Genomic DNA, 24,470 nt, shown 5'->3' on the forward strand with positions numbered 1-24,470 from the left:
AATGGCATACCAAAAGTATTATATAGAAATAGTTTATGTTCCGTGGTAAAATCACATTTAGCTGAATGATGCAGTAGCAAAATCCTCTTACAAAAAATAATGTTCTCTGTTTTTCTGGTGGGCACAAAATTAACATTTTTTATTCATAATAATCACACAACAAAAGCAAAGCCTCACTCTCTCGGACTCTATAGAGTTTTGCTTACAAAGCAGTAGCATTTTGCGGCTGCTCTATCTGGAGAGGTTCCTGCAACTCTGGATTTATTGGAAACAAATGACATTGTGCGTATTGCGCCATCAATTGATCCACAAGAACTAAAGCCACCATTGCTTCCACCATTGGCACAGCTGCAAACAAACACACAGTCAAAATGCTGAAGTAGTAAAGTGAATTAATTCAATGGTTTGGATTGGAAGTAGATAATCACCTCGTGGAACAACACAAGGATCATGACGGCCACGCGCAATCATTTCGGTTTCTACCTTGTCTCTGGTTACCGTATTCTGCTTCCTCTGCGCGTTGGAAAGAAAATATCAATGATATCACGCTGACATTTGTTATGTTCATATGGAAACTGTATCAGTTTTATCATAAACTTACTCCAATTGTTGATGTTGGCTTGAAGGCTACTCTCATGTTTATTATTTCACCATTTGAGATCCCTCCCTATGCAAATTGACCAATATTAGGAATTCTCTCAAGAGAAAAGTAGTTTATTGACATATTAAATACAAGACTTAACCAACCTGAATTCCACCGGATCGGTTTGTTCTGGTACGTATTCTTCCATTTTCATCGGTATAGAACTCATCATTGTGTTCAAGACCAGTTAAAAAGGTACCTGCGGGTTCATCGCGTATGGTTTATACTGCTCCAGAGGGGGTGTTTTAGATTGGTCAAAGAAGAAGAGCAAAATATAACTTTCTATACCTGCAAAGCCACTTCCAAACTCAAATCCCTTTGTTGCTGGTAATGACATACAAGCTTTTGCCAGTTCTGCTTCAAGTTTATCGAAAACCGGTGTACCAAGCCCCTGCGTATAGTAGTTTCAATAATCATCAATGAAGTTCAAGCAATCAGACTACAGGAGGCACACAGATTAAGCTCATGGTACAGTGCGTTCATACACGTGGAGCATTTCGAACAATGCAGGTCACAACACCACCAACAGAGTTCCCTTTTGTCCTGACAGCATCAATCGCAGCTATCATCTTTTCTGCATACTCGGGATTAGGGCATCTAACAATGTTGTTTTCTATCTGGAAAACAAAGAAAATTAGGGAAGAATATTACTAGAAGAACCATAATAAGAAGAGGCAACAAAAAAGTAATTAGGAAAATGATTATAGTGGTGGATGAACATCGCAGAAAATTCACAGCACAAATCAAATCACTAAAATGGGTTTTCCCTCAGTTATAGTATGAAATTTAATCACAAAACAAAATGTAGGTTATACTTTCAAAAAGGATCTGCACCTGTTCCAGTGTCAAATTATCGTGGTCTACCAAATCTTCTGGAAGTACAACGTGGTGGACTTGCGAGACATAGGCAAGAATCTGGAGACACAAAAAAAACAAAGACAAACATAAGCACGTCCAGAAGCACATATGAAAGGGTTGTGTGCATCTGCAGAAAATTGGGTTAATTAGTTTTTTACTAAGGGACAACCTCGTTGCAAAGATATACTAAGATAGAAAGAACAGAGATCAGAAAGGATATGAAGAGTTCAATGTAAATTGATTCTTTGAGAGCAATGCCAATTGCAAACTAAGAAAGTAAACACACCTCAGTTCCTGCAAATTGCTTCAAAATTTTCTTGGCCAAAGCTCCAGGAGCAACTCTTCCAATGGTCTCTCTAGCTGAAGATCTTCCTCCACCCTTGAAAAGAATAACGCTTAAGGTAATAAGTTAAGCCGAACAATGCCTTTGAACTACATAAAACCTTAGCAAGAAAAGTAGCATGTGAGTAATTTTAAACAAACGATACCTGCACTGATCTGACACCATACTTCATGTCATAAGTTGCATCAGCATGCGATGGTCTATATGCAACCGACATTTCACTGTAATCCTGAAAATCCAGAGAGTCTCTCAAAGGTTAGAGTCTACAGAAAACCTTTAAGCTTTCTATTCGATTCTGCTTTCTCTAATGCTAACAATATCGGATACACTTGTGTGCATAGAGATGTCAAAAAACTTACAAGTCCTCTCTGATCGGTGTTTGGCACAAACACATGGATAGGTGTTCCTGTCGTCATTCCTGCAATTTTATGGATATCAACAGTTAGAACAAGATAGAGAAACTAAACCAAATCCAAACTATGAAATAGAATGTATAACTAGACCGACCTTCGGAGACTCCAGAAGATATCCGGCAAGTATCAGTCTCTTTTCTAGGAGTTGTGATCCTGCTCTGACCAGGCCTCCTAAATAAAGCAAACCAACATGTAAGAAAACCCATCAAGGGATCATATTATATTATAATAGCTTTCTTCTTCCTGAAAAAACCTTCTATCGAGATCGAATTGCAAATCAGATTCAGTAAGTGGAATCCGAGGAGGACAACCATCAATGATACAACCAACACCTCCTCCATGTGATTCTCCAAAAGTTGAAACTCGAAAATGAGTCCCATAAGAACTTCCAGTAGCTTGTATCTCTGCCAAATTAAAAACCCAAATTCCAAATCTCTTAAAGCTTTAAACTTTCAATCTCTCCGATTTTGTTCTAATGGAAATGTGAATCAATTCAATCAACCAGAACTGCCCTAAAGATTCAAATTACACATCTTTCTTCTTTATGCTAGATACAGACAAAGGCTTCAAATTTTAAGAAATAATAATCGGAGAGAGAACTCACGTAAGTTCTTCCTGGTTTGGGTACGGATAGAAATCTGAACGGCGGGAGAGGAGAGACGACGGAGCTCGGACGGAAGAGAAGAAGAACCGGGTTTGGTGGATCCGAGAATGGATTTGGAAGTAAGAGAAGACGCCATGATCAGGATTCAAAGGCAAAAGAAAGAGGAATGAGAAAGGTTTAAAGAAGGAGAGAAATTGAGGTTGGTGGCAATTTTGGGGGGTTGGTGAGTTAGGACATATATTAGGGCCTAATTGGTAATGTCTTTTGTGGTCTTCTTCTTCGTTGTGCAAAATGGAGGAGACGCAATTTGCAAAATCCTCCACCTACCAAACACTACGAGGACCAAACCAAAATCCTTCAACCGGAACAGTGTAGCTGTTTTTTTGGTTTATATCCGGTTTTGGTCAACAACATATCCTTCGATTCGAACCAGATTGACCTTACCAATCCGGATAGATCGATTCGATCTGATTTGAACCCGAGATACTCAATCCAAAAATTTAATAGATTCATTTTAACTAGGTGATTGCCCGCGCACATGCGCGGAAAGAATGCTGTATAAATGGTAAAATCATGTGAAATAAGGGATTTTTTAGGTGTTACTTGGTAATGTAAGAAAAATATGGTAAATTGTTTAGGATTTAGTGTGATAAAATTATGGAAAATGATGAAATTTAAAAAATTCAATAATATTATAAATGCTAAAAAATAATAATAAATCATCTTTTAAAATCATTCATCAACAAAATAAGAAATCAACGAACATCATCACTCCATGGCATTCTCCTTCCGTGTGATGATCGGTACTTGGTCATTTTCAGGATTCCTGACATCCGATTAAGAACACCATAAACAGTGAATGTCCAGTCGCCAACTTTAGAGTTTTGATTGTAAACGGAAAAAAAAAATACTTACCAACAAAGCATCTCGTCGGTAATACTGAGATCCGGATTCAACATAATCCTCGTACTTCCGGTAACATTGGTACATCTCCATCTATGTTCCTGTGATAGCTCTAATTTCACAAACTTGATAATACATATCACTGTGTTACGTGAACGTTGCTTCCATAAGTCATAGAACTCGACTGCAAGGTCACCCGTTAAACGACACTCTAGATGGATACACCTAATTTTAAGATTTGAAGAAGTCATAAGACATTATATTCTGGTTTAAATCTTTAAAAGAATAGTGACTTACTCAGTATCACGTAAACCAAAGTACAGCTCAAAATATCCTCCTTGAGAATGTTCCACGGAAGGAACAAAAACCAACTCTCTCACGTTGACAATTTTGCCAACAACATCTATGAAACACACACATGAATAATACAGTCAGAACATGAACCGCAAATAAACTCCAAAAGCACAAATAAATTTATAAATTAGGCTTACCAACGCAAATATTCGGATTAACAATACCACTCAATATACTCACAAACTCAGTTAGATTGAAATAGGTTCTACTGGAGCACATATTAATACTTTGCACTAAAGTGTCCGAACGAAACACAATCTTGAATCTATGCGGTACTAGTCTCAATATGCTGTTAACCCGTGATACATCAAAATTTTTAATGCTCACCCACTCATCGATTATCAATCTTGAAAGATAATTATCAATTAATTCATCACGAACAACGGCTTGGATTTGTGTGAACTGCAAATAAAACGTTAAAGACAAAACCAATTCAATTTAATATCGAAAACATGTATAGCTGGTAAGTTATCAAAAAACTAACATGCTCGTCACCCAAAATCATATTGAGCTCTCTACCCGTGCCACGCGAAACAGACCAACAATTCAAAATCTTCACCGAGACAGACCACTCACCCATGTTAGGGTTAAGAGACGCAATACGAAAATAACCACCATCACATGAATCAGATGTAAAAGGTATCATTGTAGAACCCATAACAAAAGATTACGCGGCTAAATATTCCAATGAGGTATAAATGCGGGATACATATATGTAGACCTAACGATTATTTGGAAAGAACATAAAAATGGAAAATATATATTAAAAACTAAATCAGAAAATTAACAAAAACGAATATTGATTAAACGATATAGAATTTATCCATAAGATTAATAAATTAAGTTTTAAAAAAAGAAACTAAATCTCAACAGTTAAACTGAAATATATACTAACGAAACTTAAGGGTAAAAAATATCACTCTATTATCAACACCATAATAATAATATATACAAATGGTGTAAGTTATTAGGGACGCAAATAAAGTTCCATTTTACCTAACGACGGAAACCAAAACCACACGATGCATTTTGAGAAACAACTTTTTTGAATGAGTAATACAAAAAAACTATAACCAATGACAAGCTATGTATCATGTATGTCACCTCAATCAGAGTTTTTAACTAATATCATATAACATCTTTCAGACTAAATTACAAAAACTCACTAAAGCGAAATATATATAGAACTATAACGCATATCCAGAAACTATACTATATAAATAAAATTGTAACTATTAAAAATGTCAATTTAGTATTTATCACAATCGATGCATATCATAACAGTATCCCTAATTGTAGAGATTTTGTTTATTATTACACGCGATTTTCCATAATAATCGCGATAAAATAATATTTTTTTCTTTCTTTTCGGTCGTGTTGATGTAGTAGCTGTTTTTTTTTTTTTTTTTTTTGTTCTTTTTGTTTGGTTTGCTTATATATAATAGCGTGAATAATAATAATAAAACAGAGGAGAGAGTATATATTAAAATGAAACGGAATATCTAAAAGCAAGTAGATATATCGAACTATAAAATACGGTACAGACGACGTCATATCGTAACTGGTTATTTTCTAATTATTACTACAAAACAGTACAGTTAATCCCATTCAATTTTTACCGCATACGAACATAATAAAAAAGTTACAGAAGAGATAAGCGATGATAACCTACATGCATCGTCTATGTGTCGAGAAACATGATAACAGTCGTCGGAAGTTCTAAGTCTTTGTAATAATGATAGCAAACACAGACGCATTATTGTTCAACTATCAAAGAAAATTACGCATAAACAGAAATAGTCTAGTTCACCTTTTTATGTCATTTTTTTACCCCTGAACAATGTTATAAATGAATATCTTAGAAAAAGTGATACAGCAACAAATACATGTAGTTAAAAATTATGGATTACGCGGTACTTCGTATATAATTCGCATTACGAACATGATATAGTCGATAATCACATTAAATACACAAGAAAGAACAAACTTAATTAAAATAACAAATTCATAACTAATAAATCATAAAGGTTAATAATTCCCAAAACGATAAAATGATAAAATAAATAACACCAAGACACTATTATATTGATAGTATTAGGTGGAATAGTAAACCAATACCGAAACTATAACACCGATAAAACAAAACCAAGACAACGATAACAAATCTAGGCCAATATCACATTGACATGTCATCACATTTGTAAGTTAAGAGTCGGCGAACTATACCAAGACGCACACCTTCAAAACCGGCATGATGGAATCCAAGATCACCCATCACCTTACGCATAACACGAAAACCATACCACTCTAATTGCACATCGGATAACTCCAACCCTAGTGTAATAAAAAGCAACACCTTTTTGAGACACAACTATCAAGTCAAACAACATCTATAAGTATTTAGTATTGATGATAGATTAATACCAGGATTATTACGAGCGATTTTCTGTTCAGCCAACACATCACCACTCAAAACTCGATAGCAAGCGTCCCATACCGTGTGGACATTAATGCTTTTATAGAGTATCAACGATTCAACAAAACGAAGGCGTAGATATGCCGGGCATAAACGCCAACTACTGATGACAATATCATTAATACACTCAAGAGTATCTTCATTGGTATTCATTAAAATCTCATCACACTCAAGACCGTCAGACGGGTATGGCTTCATACCAGCAGCAACAAAACGCTTCAAGATAATAATAGACAACACATTAGTATCTTATTACATGAATACAAACTGACTATATATATAATATATGTACATCAACTATTAGTAAGATAGATATAAATTATCTCACCCCATCACCAAAATACTTTATGCGCAAGTCAGCATAATTCTGGAAGATATACAAAATAAAGTATAAGCAATATAATTTATATTACCAACATTTATCAAACACGTAAATCGGAACGAATGTTACCAAACAATAAATCGAACTGCACACTATATAGAGTTACCAATTAACCTTTTTAGCCTGCATCAGAGGGTCCAATGATTTTGCCTCCTATACAAATCAACCAAGATATAAGTTTTTTTTCTTTTTATTTTCCTGTTTAAGCTTCGAAACATACATATCGAATATAAAAATTGACAACATATACCAACCTGTAGATATCTGGACAAAAGATATCTCAAGTATAGAGACTTCAACTGTGTCCGAGATTCCTATATTATATTTGTCAATATTTATGGATTATAATTTGTCAATATATATAGAGTATAAATAGGAATAAAATGCGTAATATTATAAGTAAGAACCCAATAATAATATACCAGGTAAAGTACAGCCAAAACGTAGTCTTTATCGACCGACAATGCACCTAGATCCGAAAGCACATCCTTGAACTTATTATTTACAAACAGTATAGCGTTAGATAAAGATAAAGTAGTTGAATCATACATTATATATTAATAATATATAACTACATAGTAACCAAGTAATTCAATAATTACCTCATCTAACGATAGAACTGCAGCACTGGCCTCGACATGCTAGGAATTCAAATAAATATAAAATTCAACATTGTGTTGTTAACATCAATATATAGAGACGATAAAAACGTTACTAATTAACGACCGTGTCAGATATATACCAGGACAGAAGAAAGATCAACTGCAGCAGACACATCATCGAGATACTACATAAGAAAGAAACAATGTATTAAAACTATTTGTATGAGAATACGAATTCGCTATCAACATGGAGACGAAACAAACATGTTTGTAGCATACCTCTTTGACGTTTTCCTGTGTATAAACGTCAAATATAAAAGTTAGATTTAAAAGATTCAAAGTTAATAAACAAAAAGAAAAAACTAACACACATGATCAAAGGAATATATACCTCGACGTCAGGGAGACACGAAGAATCGGATGTAACATCCTTGTAAATAAGATAATAATACAATTATCAATTAATGTTAGATAAGAAATAATAATTAGTATATAAACTCATAAGAAACAGTTAGTTTTAAACAATCAATACGTACCAGAAATTGAGAAAGGACCCCATCATCGCATCCGGATCCCTATTCCAGTAATTAAATTAACCATATTAGATACCAATCATACGAACAATAAAAAACAAATCACACAGAAACAATACTACACAGTAAACAGAGCATAAATTATAACCGTATATTTCATTGTAGAACTTTTACAACAACTATAAACGAATGTCTACAATTTTCGACCAGGACACAATCAGTATTAATAGAAGAAGAGCATGTTGTACAGTTTGTTATGGTTTAAGAAAAATATAGAGATCTGCCATTATCTAGACAATTACAAATCAAGATTGTTTGGAATATTTCTGTATTTATCGCATAATATAAGTTAAATATACCTAAATGGATACGTCTAACAACGATATTATACGATATCATCGCTAATACAAAAATGAAATAACACTATATATATACATTTGTAAGAAGAAAATTTACGATTTTATATTATGGATCTACATACTATTTTATATAAATATAGAAATATACTTATTATCTTATTTTGTATTTTGGAAAGTAGTACATTCTTTAATAAGGTTTGACCATGTTAGTAACCAAATCAGACGGTAGAGAATGAGAGGAGATCTCAATCGGACGGCGACGGGGATCAAATGTATCAAAGCCCAAACTAATTGATCCCAAAGCCCGACTATATAAACGAATGGACCATGATTTCAAAGAGATTAATGGACTGGCCCATGGTTTTTATAGACACGTGTTGATCGGACGGCCAATATTACTCGCGTCTAATAAGATGTTAATTTGACGCTCGCAAATAAAGTTGATTATTATAACAGGGAAGGCAGAGGTAAGTGTCAAAGTTAAGATCGGATGGTTGTAGTTTTTATCTGGTTGTTTTTAGCTCGATCTAACGGTCCGAAATACAAAATGGAAAATTCTTATATTAAAAACTAAATCAGAAAATTAACAAAAACGAATATTGATTAACGATATAGAATTTATCCATAAGATTAATAAATTAAGTTTAGATTAAATTACCAAAACTTCTTTTAGTTCTACAACACCAGGCAGCGGAGCATCCACCATAATTTTAGAGCAACCAAAGTTTGTGCAATGAAAATAAACCACCCAAACGAAAAATACAGAGTCATACAAAATTAGGCCAATCGATCGTCGGTGTTAACTTTCCACTGTCTATGAAATCTAACGGCGGTTTCACCGGTCAGTCTGATACTCAAACGCAGCGGAGCATCCACCATAATTTTAGAACAACCAATGTTTCGTTGAGAGAAAACAAAATTATATATCTGTATAAGACTAAGAATCAATACTCTGTATCAATTAGGTCAAAATAAACCACAGAAATATCTTTCGAAGAGCCCACCATCTGCACGAGTTGTATGTCATTCACATTATCAACCTTCCCGACCAAATCTAAAGAAAACAATACAACGTAATGATTAGAGTAGTTATGGGAAAAATCTAACCAGAAGAGAAACGAATATAATCTCACCTACACAGATATACGGGTTACTTATACCCGTACGAATATCACGAAATCTCGCAAAGTTAAAGTAATCATAATCACATGCGAGGTAATTAAGATATTCGACACATGTATCAGGAGAGAACTGAATCTTGAATCTATGTGGAGTAGTTCTGACTAAGTCGACATCAGGGATTAACGAAAATTTTCTTAATATCATCCAGAGACCCTCAATCAGTAATGGCGAAAACCTAGTTACCAAACTTTCGCGAATGACGGCTCGGATTTTCGTACCCTGATTTAATTACAAAACATGAAAACATCTCAATACAAAATCTTAACACAAATACTGATTACAGTTTATTATGAAGAATTACCAACCTGATTATCCATCAAAATAAGGTTTAGTGCATTACTAACATCCTCGAGTTCGTGCCAAACATGCAAAATCTTAACACAAGTACTCCATTCATGGATCAACGGATTCAGAGATGATATAGTGAACATATTTCTGTTATAGGTCATAACGTCAAAAGGCCACCCATGACATCTAAACGATTCCATCGATCCTGGTGGTTATAAACACCGAAGCCAAGTATAAATCGATATATATATATATATAGATCCGAATTTTCCAATTATTTAACATTAGATTCGGAATTATCAGAAGTATAAAAAAAGTAATAATTCTTAAACAGAGATTCGAAAATATTTTGCAGATTTTTCAATTTTAGCTAAATCTAACATATTTACTATTTTTGGGGGGGATTTTTTGCATAAAGTATAAGAAGTGAATATTTACCAAATATATCACTGTATCGGTACATAACAAAGTGCATCTTTCATAATAAGATAGTTTCTATTAATAATAATAAAAAAATAAGTAATATGTCATAATTTAAAACCAGACGCAACATTGCATAATCTAAGGAAACAAATAAAGCACATATTAAATATGATAAATACTAATTTATCAAGAGTGCTCGACGTTATCGGCATCGCTCTGGACCAGAATATTCGAGTAGGGGGGATGGCTGTAGATACGAACGTGCCTCCATCCATCAAGGAGTTGATAAACTTTCCACCAGCGAAGAACACACGTAACATCCGTACCAATCACATTTCTAAACCGATCATGGCACTCTATCGCCACTCCTCCATATGCACAACACTTGAGGGTCTTCTTCCTATTTATTAATCAAAATAAAAATGTATGTGAATCAATAAACATATTATATCATGATTTCAATAAATATATTATATTGTAATTTCAAATAACCAACGATGAAAGAAATCGTACTCTTGATCTTCAATGGTGAATGAGTATCTGTATCCCCCTATGACAGATGGTTCATCGGTCACGTTCGTAAGATCACTCGACTCGACGACCCGCCCAATCAAAGCTACAAGCAAATATCAAGATTTCTACATAAGCAAAATAAATAACTAAAACCGCTGAACGTTCTGTAAAGCATAACAAACAAAACTTACTTATGAGATAAGAAGTATCATGATATCCATTGAAAATAGCACCAAAAGGTGTAGCGACAGTATAGTCATCTTGAGAAAACGAAGACGCTTCTTTAACGATAGTACCATCATAAAACATTATCTTAAAGTCACTCCTTGTTAGTTTAGTGAATCCCGAATTCTCCACAACTCTGAAATTCATAATAGTGTAGAATTCATCTTCTTCAATAAACGTTGAATAATGAGAAGTCAACGGCGAACAAATAAGCGCTTCGATCTGATTACCCTGCATCACAAAACCAAAATCACAAAAGTCGGGAAACCGCAAACATCCATAACAACAAAGGCTAATACATATCTAAAGAAAAGCCAAATCTTATTTCGAACCAATACCTTATCATCAACCAGAAGTAACCCTAGCCCACCCTTTGATATATAGTCATCGGTGTGGAAGCGACGCAAAACCTTAACGTGAACATGCCATCCAACTATTGCAGGGTTCAACCGAGAGAAATCGTTGTAACGTTCAATAGAAGACGATGTGAACCGAGAAGACATATCTGCTTCTATGCGAAAATTCGTTATGCGGAGTAAGATAATGGTCTGTCCACAAGAACGTTTAACAACTAAGTATATATAGGGAACTAACCTAGACAAGGAAACGTCGCAGCCCTTTTGTTTTTATGTTCGATTTTCCTTCCTTTGTCACGACACGTACCGTCGCAACCCTTTTTTTGTTTAATAACATTTTGCGTGACATTTTCCATTTTATTTTCTTAGCATTTTTATTTAAAGATGGCAATATCCGATGGAATTTCCTTTTATTTAAAACCCAAAATGTATTATAGAAAATAAAATTAAAACAAAAAAATTGTCGTAAGCTGAAAGCCCAAAACAGGTAGTAAAAGGAGAGGAAAATCCTAGAATCAAACTAACGAATGTTCTGGAATACTTCGTGATAAACAACATTTTTAGTAGTCTTTTGAGGTTGTCCCCTATCATCTGTTATCAGTATCTTGAGGCCTCTCCTGGATGTGACTCTCGAAAGTGCAACGTACAATTGCCCGTGCGAAAAGACAGGCTTAGGTAGATACAAACCTACATTAGTCAAAGTCTGACCTTGACTTTTATTAATCGTCATTGCGAAAGCAACCGCAATCGGGAACTGACAACGTTTCATTCTAAATGGGAACCTCGTCTCGGTGGGACTCAAGTACATTTTAGGAATCACAACTATGTCTCCAACTCTCGTACCAGTAATAATTCTAGCTTCTATAACCTGATTCGCTAACTGAGTCACTTGTAATCTTGTACCATTACAAAGTCCATTCTTAGGATCAATATTCCGTAGAACCATGATTGGAACTCCGACTTTCAATACCAGCCTGTGATTTGGCAACCCCGAGACTTTGATGCTGTTTAAAAACTCTGGTGTATAAACCATATTATCTCTTTTGTCCGCATCCGATAATTCAATACTATCGCAACTAAGATAGACTCTCTCTTCACCTAACAACCCCGGGGCGTCAACATGAATGAAAATTAAAATAATAAACAACATTAAATCCACTATCAAACTAAAATAATAAACAACAGTAAACATACTCTAAATCAATATATAAAAGTTTTAACATTAATTTTTTACCTTCCATGTGTGATAGCGCATAGTCGTTGATCACGCACACGTCATTATTTCTCGGAGTAAGAATAGCCCTTTCTTGGAAAAAAGAAAGTTCCTTATCCTTGACCAACGTTGACCCATAAACATTATGTACGATGGCTTTGATAGGATCACCACATTTAGAAATCAGCAAATCATCAGGAATCTCCACATCAGCATCGCCATCGTCTGTAACGTTGATTGTACCATCTCCTATGCCAAGAATCCATTTTGCAAAATCTCTGAGTTCCTGTGCAGCATCATCCGAATTACCATCTAAAAGTCTCATGTTCTTGGTTAGCCTCAACAGTCTGCAACTTTCCCAGATATACGACGAATTAATAGTGGCCAAAACGGTTTCCTCTCTACCTGCACCACTGATTACTGGCAATATTTGTCTAAAATCTCCTCCAAAGACAATTGTTTTACCGCCGAACGGCCGATCAGTATTACATCTCATAACATCCCGAATACTACGATCCAACGTCTCAAAACAATGTCTGCTCATCATAGGAGCCTCATCCCATACAATTAAGCTAGCCTGTTTTACCAACTCACCGAGATGGGATGATGGTTTCATCGCACACATACTAAATTCATCAGCCGTTAGAGGTATCGAAAATCTTGAATGTGCAGTTCTACCTCCAGGCATCAGCAAAGAGGCTATCCCGCTCGATGCTACATTAAGAACAATAAGTCCCATAGACCTTAAAGCAGCCGATAAAATACTCCAGACGTACGTTTTGCCTGTGCCCCCGTATCCATATAGAAAAAAGACACCGCCTTTTTTATCTAAAACTGCCTGCATCACTTCATCGTAAACTATTTTTTGTTCATCTGTTATCGTGGCTAGGAGTCTCACGTGTTCTTTCGCTTCTTTTTCCTGGTTATAACCAAGCTCATCCAACAACAGCCGATTTGTACTCGTATCAAGAGATATATCATCCGGCTGCGGAAATCCTTCGATAGTAGACAGAGTCTTCCCGTTATCCCGCAGCAAGAGTTCAATAGACGCCAACGTGAAATTTTTTATTTGTTTATCAGAAAGCGTCAAAGCTGCAAACCACACGAAACATGCTATTATTACTATTCAATTAATAAGACAGTTATATATATTTCATAAACAATAGAGATGATCCACCTACCCGGATTCCTCGACACTTTTCTACGTTCGAATAAGATACCTTCCGATAGTAGATCACAAGTCTCTTCCCAAACTCGCAAAGGATTTACTATATCTCCGGCGACGATCATCATCACAAATAATTTTCGCAAGGGTAAACCTTTCACGAAATAACTCGCTTCTTTTATAGCATCTATAAATATTCGGTCGTCTGCGAGCAACCCCAGTGCATTGCAAGCATCAACAAACTCAGGATATATAATGCCATTTACCGTTTTGATGTCATCGTAAGATGTAGGACCTGTCACAGAATTTAACAGGAGCCTTAGATAATACTTGGCTCCAAGGGAAGGAGAGACATACATAATCCTTCCTATCGAGAATCCTTTTACTCGGGGTTTCCAGACACGCTCTCTGCTTTTCCAAACAAACTTAGATGGAAAATCCGCATATGTCAATTCTCTGGCTTCTGGATACTCTTTGTTACATTCCATCCAAGCCAAGAACATTGTACGACCGATAGATTTACGACTTATAACCTCATCAACAGGATCATTCGGATCGAAAACAATAACCTCTTCACCAGGAAGATGAAATGTAAGTTTTTCTACTGGTGTAGACCGATAATGTGTAGCAAAAGCTAATATTCTCCAAGTGGCCTCGCATGCAGATATATACCTATAAACGAAACGACATAAAAAATAATGAGAATGAGGCAATAATTTCAAAACTCCCAACAACAGTATTTAGTCTAAGACGATAACATAACATTTTATAAACAATTAGTCTCATTTGGCACCTGCATGTATAATACTGCTTTATTTCGTCATGGACTTCCTCTTCTTGACCATCCTTTTGTATTTTTGCTCTGATATAATCGGGTCCTTTGTGGATATACTTGAAGAGATATTTGATAGATCGTAATTGATTGCACCACTCGACATTAATATGAGCACGATACCTTTTCGATAAATAAGCGTTATATGGAACGATGTACCTATTATCGACATTAAATTTTTGCTTCACGATGAATTTGCCATCCGCTCGCCGTCTATAAATAGGATACCCCTCGTCATCAACCTTAGTCTGATCACTGTAAGGCCTAGGGTAGTATTTGGTGCATCTGCCTTTTTGCATACACGGACAGCCGGGATTAACAACTCCGCACGGACCATGCACCATCATATCTGCTACAACTTCATACAAAAACGGCTCTAACTCTGGATCAGGAATTTCTGCACTAATATGTTTATCAATATCATCAGTAGTTGGAAGTTTTGATCCTGGAGCTAGGAACAGGACCATATGTGCGTGTGGTAGACCCCTTTTTTGGAACTCAATCGTGTATAAAACTGTAAAATATACAAGAAATTACAGAATAAGAGGTTAAAAATTTAAGATTCTAAAATTCTATATATATAATAATAACACATAATTTATGCGAGACACAAATATCGCTATAAAAGTTTGGTCAATCTTACCAGAAGAGACAGTTCCCAGCTTCTTATTATGGGTAAGATCATGAATGAGATTATCGAGTTTCAGCTTAAAAAGCCTACAACAGATGTCGGGCCTATCCTCGGGTTTTAAGTTGTATTTTTCCAGATACCTAGTAATCTCGGGCCACGCAGGATTACAAGTTATAGTGATAAATAGATCAGGAAAGCCATAATACTTGCAAGTAGCCATCACATCAAGATAATGCTGCATCTTATACCTAGGCCCTCCGGTGAAAGAAGATGGTATCATAACTTTATTACCTTCTCTGGAAAGATTTTTATTTCCTTTCTTAGAAACTTTAAGAATCTGCGAATAGCTTTCACAGCGGAGATTTTTCTGGTTAAAAAACAAATAACGAAGCCTGTTGCTTTCGATCATCGTATACGCATCAACCAGGAACTGCTGATATAATCTCCTGGACATAACAATAGTAGGAGATTCACCTCGTCTCGATTGAATGCGATACGCAAAGAATTCTCTCATCGTCACTTTTGTTCTTTTTAGACCGCCTTTATCGATGAATCCAATGTCGATACCTAACCTAAATCCATCCTCGCCGTAAGGAAAAAGCAAAGGATACTGTAGAGGGAGGTAGGATGGGTGCAGCTCACTTATACGCTGAAACCCTCCAGAATTAGCCTGAAGCACTACATCACGCGGTTTAGGGTTTATATCTCCCACGATAAGCCAAGCAACCTCGTCAGTCGTAGGTATATTTTGGACTCTACCGTCACTATCTCGATGATTTTTCAAAATCAACTTAAAGCCGCTGGTATCTTCACATTGTGCTAATCTATCTCTAGCTGATCTAAACGTGTGGGTTGTTAGCATCTAACATATCCTATAAAGTCTTAACGATACTCTTCTTTATTTGCTTACCCGGTCCTTTCTCGCTAAAACAATTAAAAACAACAAAAAACGGAAATTAATTCGTGGACATAATATAAAAAATATATTACAATAAACAACTCACCCCATAACACCCATCCTATTCGAGACTTCGTTTACGGTATCATGAATATAGAGCTGCGAGAAAGCAGGACTTTTGGAAGGGCCAGGCAAAAGTTCACCGATGCGATGATAATTTTGACCCTGCATGCGAAACACATACGGTGCATTCCCATGGTTCACGGAATTATCAATTTGACCACCAAGCGACGTGAATGAGAACATCATATTGTATGCTCTAATTAAAGCACGGAAATTTTTGCTTGTCTCATCCTTGCCATACAACATCGACATAAGCACCGGTGGAGGATTTTTTAGTTTAGGCAGCTCCACTTTACCCTTCATGCAACACATAGAAAATATAGGCCTATTTTTAGCTCCACGTTTGTTAATACGCTCGCCAAACCACATATAAGCACCGCAATTTTGACAGGTATAAAACGGATCTCCATCATCAAAATAACCTGACACAAGAAGCACTCATGTACACAATAATATCAATTATATTTTTTAAAAAATTATAAAAAAAACAACCATAGTAAGTACCGTTTTCTGTTAATCCAGGTTTCACATTTATGATCGGTATGGATCCAAACCCTTCCTGTTCCATAATACACTCATCGGCGTTATCGAGATGTTCAACAAAATCATAATCCATTGCATTATCGTCGTCTGTTTGGTCCTCCCTATCACCATGATCAGAATCCGAATCGGTTGCGAGGAAATGCACGTAATCATCTTCGTAAATCGGCAACACCAACCCTTATATATAACATTTTTTTATTTGTTAATCACACGTACAATTTCGAGAATAAAAACTTAATATAAAAGGCTATCGTACCGGTTTCTGGTGGTCTTGTCCTCGCTTTTATCCGTCTTGATTTAAGTATTGCTACACGGCGCGCTCTCGCACGACAACAAACATCCCTAGGAGGTCGTGAATTCAATAACGCACGTAATTCATCAGATATCATGTTTTCATATGCCGCGATAACACGTGTTCGATTAATCGACTCCATGCCTAGAAATTATGAATATATATTAATCACAACGGAAAATATAATATGTCACTACAACTTAATTACGCGTGTGTGGGCGTTTTTATTAATTAAATTAATAAATTTTTTAAAGATAATAGACTTAACCCGATAATCTATTACGGAAGGCAGTCCTTCGTGCTCTGAGTTTCTCCATACGATAATTTCTTGCCTTTTTCGCACCATCCTTGGGTACATCGAGCAAATAGTCGAAGTTGTTATTATAAACACGGCGATGTATACGTCGATGATCACCTTTGGACGGACATAATGAAAACAAATCAGAGTGATAGACAAGAATGTTTTATAAAAAAGGATTATGGTTATACGACAATATAAAATATATAACGTATGCAAGCTGTGCGATCTTATTTCTGACCTCTACCACGTTTCATTGTCTCCAAAACCTAGAAGATCGTGAACATAGAGGAAACCAACGGAAAATTATATATAACAATAATCTACTATGGTATTCTTTAATAGAACAACTGGAAATATTATATTTTAATATTGCGATATATATTACTAATCAATATATTTTCTAGATATATTCAAATTTTACTTTTTATTCTGATTGTATCCAAAAAAAAGAAGGAATTTTATAAAATATTTACTTTAACAGCAAACGCATTTGGTAATACCCATACATAACTTTGAGAGAAGATGAAAATCTCACGGAAATGAATATAAAAAGTAAACTGAAAACTGGAAATATTATATTTTAATGATATGTTATATAGTATTAATCATATATGTGATTCGAGCACAACGAATTTTACTTTTTAAATTAATCTCAACTCATAAATACAAGTTATAATGACAGAAAGTTAATTTTCCATGGCTTGTTAAACCTCATAATTATGGTCATAAAATATCACTTGGAGATAAAATGAAATATCACTTGGAGATAAAATGAATAGATAACATAACCGTGAGATCTGTATAAAATCATAAGAAACCATATAGCAAATTAAAGAAGCTACTCAACATACAGCAGCTATCATGCATCTCACATTATAGGACGTTGTTTCATCTAGCATAAGTTGTTTGACGGTCAACGAAGAAGAAACCATGTGTTTTAACTATCGCGTTTTATGGTGCTTAAAACTCATTGCGTAATTATAAAGATACACCGTCAATAAAAAAAAAAAAAGTTAAGAGAACGCAATACAGGAATAATAAAATAAAATCTTCATTGCAGCGTTAATAGTTCAAAACACCGTCTATAAAAAAATATTCTATTATTTTGCCGAAACAAATATAATAGTATAGAGAGAACCAAGCAGAAACATAGTTTATAAAACCCTAAAATAAACAGAAATAAATCAAAACGATGCAAACAATCTAATCTATCTTAAGATTGTTAAACTGATCACGCATCTTATATTCCAACGAAGGATCACATGTAGGACCACCAGCTAAAGCGACTCTCTTCCGTAATTCCGCATAGACATTGAACGTAGAGTTTTCCTTACGCATAAATGTCTCAAAGTTTTGGATTTCATTGTAGGCATACTCCGGCTCTAGAACAAAATAATAAAACATTATCCATCTGACGATATTTGTAAATATTGGCAAAAACTAACGGTGTACATTTACCATGATCGTTAAAAATAATTTGTTGTGGAAACAACACATCTTTAAACAATACATCCCAGGTAGCATCCCAGACCGACAACGGATCTGCCTCGCAGAAAACATCCATCAGCATAACAAATAAACCACGCAATCTATCGACCGACAACACCCACGAAGCCGCTTGTTGGATAGCTACGATACATTCATCCGTCTGGCTAATATGGGTTGAGTTAGTGTTTTGCTTGTTAACCTGTCCGATCAAAACATTCACATATTAATAATCAATCAACATGATTGTTATTTTCGGAAAGAGAAAGCCAATTTAACGTAAAACCAATAAACTATATCAGACCAACATCAAGTAAAAATACTAACGACTACCTCCATCTTTTCAACACGAGCGTTCGCAATGATTAACACAAGAATGCATGTATTATTTATAGACGTATATATAAGCTAGGTATTAGGGTACCCAATAAGACCTTTATTTTTACGTAAAATATTGAGCGACTTAAAACCAAGGAAAATAATATTTTCTATTATGGATAATAACAAACATACCACTATATTAATAGGAGATATGATCAAATCTATCAATACCTAAAATGTTAACTCTAACATATTGTTACACAAACAGTAAACTTAAAAAGAAACATTCTAATTCCGTCGAATATTTAATATTTTAGAATTGTTAATGTTACATATCTCAATACAACAGAACTACCAATTTATGCGTTGCTCAGAGAAACGGCCGGGATATCAACCTACGTTAGTAGACCATATAAGCATAATATGAAACGTGCAAATATATAGAGCTCGTGAATGCTCACATAACCCTAACTAATTATAAATCAGCATGCTAAATCAGATACCAAATATATCACAAATAACGTGAAACTGTTATATACGACATAAAACGAAATCCAATATTTTATAATAATACATATATAATAATATCCACGTCTTGTTAAACACATGTTACCTACATGCGACTCTTAATCTATAACAATATTTCTAAGTGAATACATTGGCGTCAAACAATAACACCTAACACATATCATTAGTATAACAAAAAATGCATGTATTAGTTGCGTATAGAATTTATTCAGCCCTAGCGAAAACACTTGCACGTGTATAAGCAGAAACGTCGCGTTTGTCGTTTGCCAAACAACATCATACCGATCATAGAAAACAAAAAACGAACAATATCTAAATATGACACTCGGGAAGGTATAAAAAAAACAAAAAAACAAATAACGAAAACACCAAATAACATCCAGACTCAGTCACAACAAAAAACGAACATAAAGTCGCACAATTTATTGTAAAGTCTGCTATGATATTTAAATATAAATAAAACCGCTAAATCTAGATATATAAAAAAAACCAAATTCTTCTTTAAGTTGTGGCAAAACTCTCTTCTTTCTTGCCCTCGATTTTGATTTTCTTCGCAGGAGGTTTCGGATTCTCGACGGATACACCGCCACGGCGAACACTGGCCTCCTTTGTAATAGGCGTTACGGGCAAAGGCACCAAAACCTTAGAAACACCAATATTAAGTATATATAAAGCAAAACACCGAATATTTAGTAAACTTAACACATATATACAGTTTCATATAAACAGAACAACCCAAGCTACAAAACACGAACCTCGGAGTCTAGACCATCAGAATAGTCTTTAATCAGCTCATCATCATCAGAAAATAACTGTACCACGTAATGCGACCGATCCGATTTCAGATTATCGCCACCTATACTCACTTTAAAAAGAAACCGCCTCCCGACCAATGCCCCAATCTCCGAGGGAAGTATAGAGGGGTCATTCTATCATTAAACCATGCAAATAGATTAAACATACGAACAAATAATCGTTAAAAATATCAAAAACAACATAAGAAACAATAGCAAAAGCGAATCCATTACCTCAGAAACTGCATTATAGAGCTCCTGTGCAGTTCTACGAAGGAGGGTACTACCCATTGCATCAAACAACAAAAACCTTGCCTTGTAGTTAGTTGCATCAGAAACCTCCAGAACCAATCGGTACCTAAAACAAACAGTTATTCCAGAACAAATAATGAACAACCGAGCTCTAAAACTACACACACCAACATAGTATGACGGTATTAACAAGCACAAGACGACATAAACAATGCATTCAAAAGACACGATCACCTGAACACTACCGCAGATACATCCTTGTCACAAACGCCGCAATAGTAAAGAGGTGGTTTTCCATCATCACCAGAATTTTCTGGATAAGGCTCGACACTCTTATTACACATCTTACACGAAACGTAATACCATTTTGACGTTCGCTCGACGGATCCAACAGTGACCATGGTCACACACATACCCTCCTATAGATTTTAGAGGTCAGACTTAAAATACCAACCAGTTCTAATTAACAAACAAATTTTTTTTTTACCCTTTAAAACGCATGAATATAAAGAATAACGCATAAATTTATGGTGTCTACCTCTAACGCCTCGACTATATCTCGGACAGTTCGTTTATGATTCTTCACCAAGAATTGATCACGTATCGATACAGTTGATCCAGCAAACAATTCACTATTATCATGATTAGTCAAGACCACGCCATCGGTTGGTAGCCTACAAAAAAAATTCTATATTAATATCTATACAGACATATACAATAACACAAAACATAATAAATAAACAATATTATGTCTATTACCCTGATCTGAACTCATCAACAAAAACGCCTGGAGGATCGAGTAATACACGTGTTGCGCCCATAGCATTAGATATAGTCCAATTACCTAAATAAGTTAACAATTAAAATTAGAACAGTCATCGGAATATTTGAAGTTTATTCGACCAACATATATACCTTTCCACTCCTTAACCTGAGCACACCTAATCACACAAACAACAGCCGCTGGATTTGCTTCAGTATAAACCTTAACTTGCTTAGCAAAATCCGCCCATAGAGTACATATTAACCGTACGTTCCTATTTACGTGATAAACACGTCAAAAAACGAAGCATACAGAAAACCAAACTCTTATAATGACTAAGCATAATTAACATACCCACGATCACGCAACTCGACGTCGAGCTTTGGAGTACTCTTTCCTCTGATTTTTATATCCTCTATCGGTCCAACGTTGACAATCTGACCAATAACATCTACAACAATACGTATCGTTATTTAGTTTGACAGCGATAAAGATAAACAAATATCAAACTAATTAAGATATTTTGTTTAAACCAGACCTACCAACGAAAACACGGGTGTCTCGTGAACCATTTAAAACATCACCAAATTCCACAAAATACTTCTCAGGGACTTCCTTTGGAAAATCATCACATGGTTTGACCTGGGTTGTTCGGTAAAACAAAATCTTGAAAGAAAGACTGTTGCTCTTATAATCGCCAGAGTACTTGATGAGCTTGAAAGGATTCAAGGTAACGACATCACCTTCTTTCAGGACACTGTCGAACTTTTTGATATTTTTGTCTTCAACAGTTGCATGGATTCTTGAACCCTACTTAAAACCAAAAAGAGAATATGCTTAGCATACTTATACGATACAAAAACAAAGCAAACACATGATATAGAAGACATAATCTCAAATAATAATCAAATCATAACCTTTTCATCCACCAAAACCATCTCGATTGTATTGCCCGCATCTCTCTGATACGCCTTCCACAGCCTCAAGATTAACACCTTAATCTTATTCTGATCGTGAATAGGATTGATATCATCGATGAAAGTTAGTGAATTTTTGCTTTTTCTGCTTGACGACATTTTTTAACGCACAAAAGTATAATATCTTAATAGATTTCGTTAATGTTGAAAGCGAGTAGTAGATCCTATATATAGCCATAAAATGTTTAGGTTTTAACCGACCTTTTCGACTAATATAGAATAAAATTTAATAATTATGGATATTAACAAAATCGAATTAAGAGATAAAAGTAAATCTTCGATATTAGCATATAAAATTTTCTGGAAATATTATAGCTTTACCAAATAGTTATTATAGATATTTTCGAATCGAATGCGTAGATAAAAACCGCAATATTTACTTTTATCGTCTCGCTAAATCATAGATTAAGCATGTTTACATTTTTGTGACAAATCCATATTTTTATTTTCTGTAAACAAAGTCGATAAGAGTAAACTTTCAATGGAATCCAATTACAAAAATATTTATGTATTATGTTATTAATTTAAACTAACGAAGGTGTAAGTCCTCCTTCACTTTCCAGTTTTATATAACGCATACACTTTGAAGCCTATGACTAAAGAAAAGAATCCTTCAATATTGTTCGCAGCCTCAACGAAATGATCAATTTAACATATATATAAAAGATTATTTTAAGCCCCAACGAAATAACAAATTCGATGTAAATTTAAATGTTCTCGCTGACGAACGTATCACCGTAAATATATGATCCATAATAAGAACGTAACTATAGAATAAAAAATAAACAAAACTAAGGGATAATTGTGATCCGCATAATAGAGGTATCGCTGAAACAACTCTGTTAAAACGTAACGGAAATTGAAACATAATAACTTTAACATCCACCACCGGAGACTATAAATCCTTCCTTCTTCTTCAAGATACCCAACTACATGTTTTTCTTGACCCTTCACAATAACACCGAAGCGTAGGAATTAACAATATTATAGTCCAGACACCCAACATCATAAATCTAATTATACGGAAAACTAAACTTACAATTCATCAAAGCATTCCACTCCACGGATATCTGGATTAATCTCAATACGCGTACAATCTGTAGCATGTATGGCCACATCACCTGCACTCGATCAAGTAGCCGATATTTTCACCAAGCCTCTCAAGCGCGAAGATTTTATCAAGATGAGGAGTTTGCTTGGAGTAGCAAAATCAAGTTTAAGAGGGGGTGTTGAAAGTTAAACTTGATTTTGAATCAAGTTTAATTATTAGGTCAATTACCCAATAATCATTTGATGGGCCAAATCCAAGTTCTAGAGTTTTCTCTAGAAATATCATCATCTCACCTCCTTAAAAAATTCTAGAAATTCTCTAGAACCATCTCCACCTCCTTAAACATAAAAATCGAGATAATTGTATTATTATAATCTAGATATTATGATGGAATAATCTAGATTTAGGATTAAAATATGGGATTATTGTCTAAAATACCCTTTTTTTGAAAAACTTATGAAAATGTCCTTTTTTGAATAGTTTACGGATTTTGCCCTTTTTAACATTTAAAAATGTACGTATTTATGATTTTTTTTTTGCAAAAATACGTACATTATACCAAATACTAAACCCTAAGAACAAACGGAACCGACTAAACCCAAACATAACGAATGAAACGCATGTTAAATCATATTTTTGGAGCCTAAAAAAGGACAAAATCCACAAACTATTCAAAAAAGGGCAAAATCCATAAATGCCATTATAAAAAAGGGCAAAATCCGTAATTAATTCTTAAAATATTTTAGATATTTTGGCTATAAATACCTCCTCCCTCTCTCATTTGTTGTAAGGTTATGAAGTTGTCTTCAAGTTAAAATCAAAGTAATAAAAGTTCTATTTTCTA

The 24,470-nt window shown here is 34.8% G+C and overlaps 3 protein-coding genes across 4 annotated transcripts; all 3 read right to left on the reverse strand.

The window, feature by feature from the left end:
- Window positions 1–18: 18 nt before the first annotated feature.
- LOC9327520 (chorismate synthase, chloroplastic) lies at window positions 19–3,161 on the reverse strand. 2 transcript variants are annotated; one of them, XM_002894089.2, is made up of 13 exons: window positions 2,862–3,158; window positions 2,511–2,661; window positions 2,352–2,428; window positions 2,204–2,262; window positions 1,990–2,073; window positions 1,788–1,880; window positions 1,478–1,558; window positions 1,129–1,260; window positions 932–1,034; window positions 748–842; window positions 602–667; window positions 429–513; window positions 19–348 (listed from the first exon to the last, which is right to left on the reverse strand). In XM_002894089.2, exons 1-13 carry the CDS (start codon window positions 2,995–2,997, stop codon window positions 203–205), a joined length of 1,308 nt encoding a protein of 435 aa, XP_002894135.1. In that variant the 5' UTR covers window positions 2,998–3,158; the 3' UTR covers window positions 19–202. The 2 variants fall into 2 exon arrangements, with proteins under 2 accessions (XP_002894135.1, XP_020869733.1); XM_021014074.1 differs by lacking the exon at window positions 19–348 and having other exon boundaries at window positions 449–511; window positions 2,862–3,161.
- Window positions 3,162–16,149: 12,988 nt separating this feature from the next.
- Window positions 16,150–17,296, reverse strand: LOC110224449. Its single transcript, XM_021010521.1, has 3 exons — window positions 17,119–17,296; window positions 16,824–17,039; window positions 16,150–16,741 (listed from the first exon to the last, which is right to left on the reverse strand). Exons 1-3 carry the CDS (start codon window positions 17,294–17,296, stop codon window positions 16,299–16,301), a joined length of 837 nt encoding a protein of 278 aa, XP_020866180.1. The 3' UTR covers window positions 16,150–16,298.
- Window positions 17,297–20,290: 2,994 nt separating this feature from the next.
- LOC9330200 (replication factor A protein 1) lies at window positions 20,291–22,674 on the reverse strand. Its single transcript, XM_002894093.1, has 10 exons — window positions 22,516–22,674; window positions 22,141–22,408; window positions 21,953–22,049; window positions 21,751–21,872; window positions 21,595–21,679; window positions 21,374–21,509; window positions 21,070–21,254; window positions 20,818–20,941; window positions 20,545–20,718; window positions 20,291–20,431 (listed from the first exon to the last, which is right to left on the reverse strand). The coding sequence occupies exons 1-10, from the start codon at window positions 22,672–22,674 to the stop codon at window positions 20,291–20,293; spliced, it is 1,491 nt and encodes a 496-aa protein (XP_002894139.1).
- Window positions 22,675–24,470: the final 1,796 nt, after the last annotated feature.

This window comes from Arabidopsis lyrata (assembly GCF_000004255.2).
Source record: "Arabidopsis lyrata subsp. lyrata unplaced genomic scaffold ARALYscaffold_1, whole genome shotgun sequence".
NCBI lineage: Eukaryota > Viridiplantae > Streptophyta > Magnoliopsida > Brassicales > Brassicaceae > Arabidopsis > Arabidopsis lyrata.